Here is a 5609-nt window from a genome sequence, read left to right on the forward strand (position 1 = left end):
TAACATATTATATTATTAGAGATTTCTTTGAATTATATTTTGAAATATTATAATTAATTATTCTTTTAATATACTATTTTTATCATTGTACATTCTCATCAATTAGTTTTATCAAATATAATTTATTTATCAGCTAACTTATAAATAAACAGTTAATTTACGAGCTACAATTACATTTAATTAGCGAGAAAACCGAAGTTGACCGAAAGAAAAGATAAAAAGACAAAGAGGTATGTTTCGAGTTTGGGGAAAAGGCATTGGGTACATGTGATTCAGCAGAGCTGTTTGGTTGATCATCATCACATGCTTCTATCTTTCCGTCTTTTCCACGAACCTTCCCCCAAACTCATCTTCTTTTTCCTTATAAACCGTCATTTCTCAGCTTAATCTGCTTCTTTTTCATCTTAATTTTGTTTCATCAGATCTCAACTCAACAGGCTCCATTTCCATCCAATGGCTGGTATGCTGCCTGGTGTCGAAACTGCAAGGAGGAGGAGGTTACGTTCGTCGTCTGTTATCGCTTCTGGTTTTGGATCGATCAGTAGTAGACTCTCTCATGATACCCATTTCATCGATACTCTCTTCTTGGTAAGCACGAATCCCACAAGACACTGTTTCAGTTTCGATCTGTGGGGCAAAATTGTAATAATCTCGATTATTTTGGGTTTTTTTCCCCAGCAAAGAAATCAATCTGATGATGAAGATGACAAGTTAGGAGGAGCAGCAAAAGAAGCTAAAGAGAGGCTGAATGGGAGGCTGAGAGGCCATTTGAAATCCGAAATCAGAAGGTATGTAGGGTTCCAAATTGTTAATGTGCATTTTAGCATATTGCTCTTGTCTTTGCTAACATGCTTTAATGATATCCCCCCACCCCACTCCCAAAAAAAGAACCCAAAATAAAAAAACATTTATTTTCAAGAACAAAAGGGTATGTCTTTCTCTCGTTGGCCCGATTATCAAAAATGGAAATGCAGCTTTTCTTGCTGTCCTGCGTACTTTAGCAAGTCATGCCTACACTTGCTAACATGCACCGGACGTAGAACCGAACGTAGTTTTTCTTGACACCCACCAGAAAGCTATGATTTTCTGATTTGGGTTTCCGTTTACGTGATCGAATTGTGTAGGCAAAACAGTCAAGAAAGAGTTGGAGGTGTGTGGAGAAGGTCGAATGCTACTACTACTTCCATGGTGATGCAAGATTTGCGAATGGAGGTTTTTGGATTGAAAAAGAGTGGATCAAAGAGGTTTGGTTGGGGAAGAATTGGGTCGAGTTGGAAGTCGTCGAACCAAGACGAGTGCGCAATTTGCTTGGATCAATTTAAGGCAGGCGAGACGGTAACTCACTTGCCTTGCGCCCATCGGTTCCATTCCGATTGCGTGTGTCCGTGGTTAGAAGACAATGCACAATGCCCTTGTTGTAGAAGAACAGTTTTAGGTTCTAACTGAATGATCATTTTGTAAGTACAAAAGTTCAAATTTGATGTTTCAAAACATCACGTGTGTCATAAATGATGAGAGGATAATAGGGTGGGCTAAATAGTAAATACCTCCCGAGTATTGCTAACGCACGTTTATCTAATAATTTCCTTTTCATATACATCAATATTAAGAGTTACTTTTTACATTTTCAATGCAAAATTTGTCATGTATCTAAAACTAGTAGGGGTTTTTACATTTTCAATGTATAATTTGACATGAATCTGTTATAAATAGAGGTGCATATAGCAGTAACCAGATATATTTTAGAAAAAAAGTTTTGGACTAACCGTTTAAATAAGGCAAACAACAAGGAGAAAAAGACGAGAACTATTGTTTTTACCTTTTATGCTCTTTTGTTTTTGCGGGATAAATCTTGGGTTGAACCAATTCTTAGTAAATGTCATATCAAAAATTTGCAAAAATACTCTAATAGGGCAGTTTACCAAACGTTTACTTAGGTAAGCGCTTACCAAGTAACATTACCTCGCTGTATAAATATGGTAAAGACCAAGAATCTTACCCGGTAAGAGCGAGACAAGGACCAAGAGTCTTATCCGGTAAGTGAGTGCGACGACTCTTACCACGGTAAGCGCTTACCGGGTAAATTGTTGCATATGATGTCGTTTTAGTGAAGTAAAATCTTACCCGGTAAGTAAATAATAGTGTTAAGTTTTACTGGTAAACACTTACCGGATAAGTGTTTGGTAAACGGCCCCTAAGTTAGTTAAGATTATAGGATAGCATGTAATAGCATCTTCAGTTGTAAATAAAGATTTTGAAGATTTAACAATTTTTTTTATTCTAACAGTTATACTAAAATAAAGGGAAAAAAAGAACGTGAGAAGTTTTTAAAATGCTATGTAAGACAGGGAAATAACATTTTAATTATTTCTCACCAATAAAAAAATATTTTAAGAAATGTTTATAACAGAGAAATAATATTTTAATAGTTCAGTTAATGCTAGAATTGTTAAAATAGAGTATTTGTTGAAGTTGGATGTAATTTTTTTTAGAGATTTTAACTTTTAATATTTCTATTTTAGAATATTAAAATAGCATAACCGTTGGATTTACGGTGGTTGTTAATTATCCAGATAGGAAACCACATGCTCTTTTAACAAGATCTCTTTAAATTATTCGTACCTTGAAAATGATTGAAGACAAAATTGAAATTGGCAGATCTGGAGGGATTCTAATGTCTTAACTGTTAAGCAACTTATGGGAGAAGAGGGCTTCCTTGCAGTCATAGGAAATTGGAAAGGTGTGGATGGCATTTTAAATATTTACAGAAGGCATGATGTTACGGAACTGTATCAGCAACATTTTGGGTTCATTGAACGTTACATGGTGTTTGTTTGGTGACTTCAATGAAGTTAGGGGGATGCAGAGAGGTTTAATTCACAACTAAATTTGAAAGCCTCGTCAGGCTGTAACGATTTTATCATAAAGGAACACCTAATTGATATTCCGCTTGAGGAAGAACCTGGTCGAGATTTGGAGCCCACTCAATGAGAAGTTTAGAAGCAAGTTATCGTCTTGGAAATATAAACCGATATCTTTTGGCGGAAGATTAACGCTAGTCAAATATGTTCTCAGAAGTCTGTCTCCATACTACATTCTCCCTCTTTCGTGCCCTAGTTCAAGTTTCTACATATTCTTGAGAGTGTGAGGAGAAATTTCTGTTAGGGAGGGTCTAATGGTAATTTAAAACAAGCTTGGGTTAATTGGGACAATACCTTAAACAATTTTGATTTGGGGGGCTTGCATGAGTCTTCTTGGGAATTGGTGGTGGCGTTTTAGGATAGAATAGAACGTTTATGCGTCAAGATATTGAAGAGTCTTTATAATGTGGATGTGGGATCAGTGATTCAAATTTCAAGGGGAGAGGTTTTTTCAAAGCTTTTGTTTATCTTAGGGAGTTGGGGGAAACGTTATTTGAGTAAGAAGGGATCTTAAGAAGCTTGGGATCAATCTTAGAGGGTCGTTTGACAAAGTGATATGAAATGCCATTTCGACTTCGTTCTAGAAGGAGTGGTTAAGGAACTTCAATTTGTGCAAAAAATTCGCAAGATTGTTTAGTCTTGGGAGGGACAAGGATGTTGTGGAGGGACAAAATGGAGTGGCGAGGTAACGGATGGTCTTGGTTGTAGGGTTGGCGAGAGTGTGTTATTTAAGTGGAGTGGAGGAACTTGAGGATTTATTTCTTAATATTATCCAATCTAGGAATGAGAGAGACAAATGGGTATGGTTATCCGATGATGATGGGGTGTTCTCGGTCAAGGGACTCAAAGAATTGTTGGATAAGAATCTCATCAGGTCTTCATCTCATGGTGTGGTGTTTAAAGTGAGGTCGACTTCTAGTTTGATAGGTGCTTGATAAGCTCTGTCTAGACATTCATTCCTCTTTATGACCCTGATCTGGAGAAGGAATCGAAACAATTGATCATTGTTTCGTTATTTGCATGAAGAGTTTGGACGTGTAGACAAAAATGTTCAGGTGGTGGGGTTTCACTTCACTCAACGTTAGTTCTATAGCGGATGTTTTTTTTGTTTGAAAGACCTTTCCTTAGGCTCTAATTTTCAAAAGGGATAGGGGTGCTTTGGATTACAATGTACGTGATTTGGACGTAATGTAACAAAGTGGTTTTCTCAGATCAGATTCCTTTACAGACTGACATGGCTTTCGATATTCAACTTCTTTCCTTTCAATGGTTATTTAATCATGAAAAAAAGTTTCATATTTCTTGGGTGAATTGGTGTTTCAGTCCAAGTGGTTCTCTAGGTGGTTAATTGTAACACCCCCTAATTTCGTTGTCGCTATTAAAATATAAATTTTAGAAAAAGGTTAGTGAACAACCAAGAATACGCTCAGGGAAAAACAGTGAGAAAAAATGGTCTAGAAATGGTCAGAAAACGACCATGGAGTAACCAAAAAAACAATCGAAGAACGACTAGAGGATGGCGTGGGAACATGGCACAATACAATGTCGGGAATATGGCACAACACAGCTTGGGAACGTGGTACGACACGACGTAAGAACGTGACATAACACGACGTGGGGATGTGGCATGACGACGTGGAACATGGTTTGGGCGACTTGGCCTGCAACCTAAGTCGCGGACAAGGTCGTGTGACCTTCTATTTGATGCATAAAAGCTCTTGCGGGCAAGGTTGCATAGGCCTTCTGGACGCATAAAACTTCGATTTTTAGGGGTTTTTTTCATTTGACCATAACTTCTTCGTTTCTCATCCGAGTTCGACGATTCTTGACGCTAGAAACTCTTTTTCGTATCTTTTTAAGGGGAAATAGAGGAGGATTAAAGTTTCCTTGATGACTTAAGGTTCCTAGAATTGGAAAAATAAGATCTAAATCTTTATTTCTCGAACTAGGGTTTGGTCATTTTGCATCTCCAATCTCCTTACCGTCTTTGTGGTGTTTTGCTAGATCTTGGGAATAAGTGTTACTGAGAGTTTACATATTAGATTTGGGTGTCTATCTTGAAGATCTCAAGTTTTCAATAAAGGAAGTTCAAGTTTTACGGTAAAAAACTAGATTTAGCAAAAATCTAGCAAGGTGAGTTCTAATTGTTTTGCAAAACGATATACATGTCAAGATATCTTTATTTTGTGTTTTGAATACACATCCTTGAGTTTATTCCACTTTTGATGAGTTTTGTGAATATTTTTACTTTTGCGCATAATTGAGTTATGAAATCTTAAAAGATTGTTTATGATGTTTTATTAGGTGTTTTCAAACACCAATAGATATCTGTTTCATCACATGTGATATTTTTGTGTGATAACTGGATCTTGGTTATTACCTAAGGTAAATATAATGTGATTATTTGTTATGTGTTTACCTGACAGCATGATAAATTGTTATATTTAATCATGCTAATATGTGAAAATATGTATAATGTAGATGCATGAATAAGATTATGTGTATATGTGGATGCACATGTATGTATGATATATATATATATATATATATATATATATATATATATATGGGCCTATTTAAGGGAGAACTGAGTTGTTTGTGGTAACTGTGAGAACCAATCTCAACCAATCATTTTAACATATTAATTATACAATTAAAATCAAATTAAAAGGGTATGTTAGTCAATTC

General features: G+C 36.0%; 1 protein-coding gene across 1 annotated transcript; it reads left to right on the plus strand.

Annotated features, from left to right (window-relative positions):
* Positions 1 to 264: 264 nt before the first annotated feature.
* On the plus strand, positions 265 to 1623 carry LOC112501802 (probable E3 ubiquitin-protein ligase RHY1A). Its single transcript, XM_025105527.1, has 3 exons — positions 265 to 588; positions 679 to 788; positions 1125 to 1623. Exons 1-3 carry the CDS (start codon positions 454 to 456, stop codon positions 1444 to 1446), a joined length of 567 nt encoding a protein of 188 aa, XP_024961295.1. The 5' UTR covers positions 265 to 453; the 3' UTR covers positions 1447 to 1623.
* Positions 1624 to 5609: the final 3986 nt, after the last annotated feature.

The sequence above is a fragment of the Cynara cardunculus genome, unplaced genomic scaffold (genome assembly GCF_001531365.2).
Source record: "Cynara cardunculus var. scolymus isolate 2C unplaced genomic scaffold, CcrdV1 Un_Scaffold_571, whole genome shotgun sequence".
NCBI lineage: Eukaryota > Viridiplantae > Streptophyta > Magnoliopsida > Asterales > Asteraceae > Cynara > Cynara cardunculus.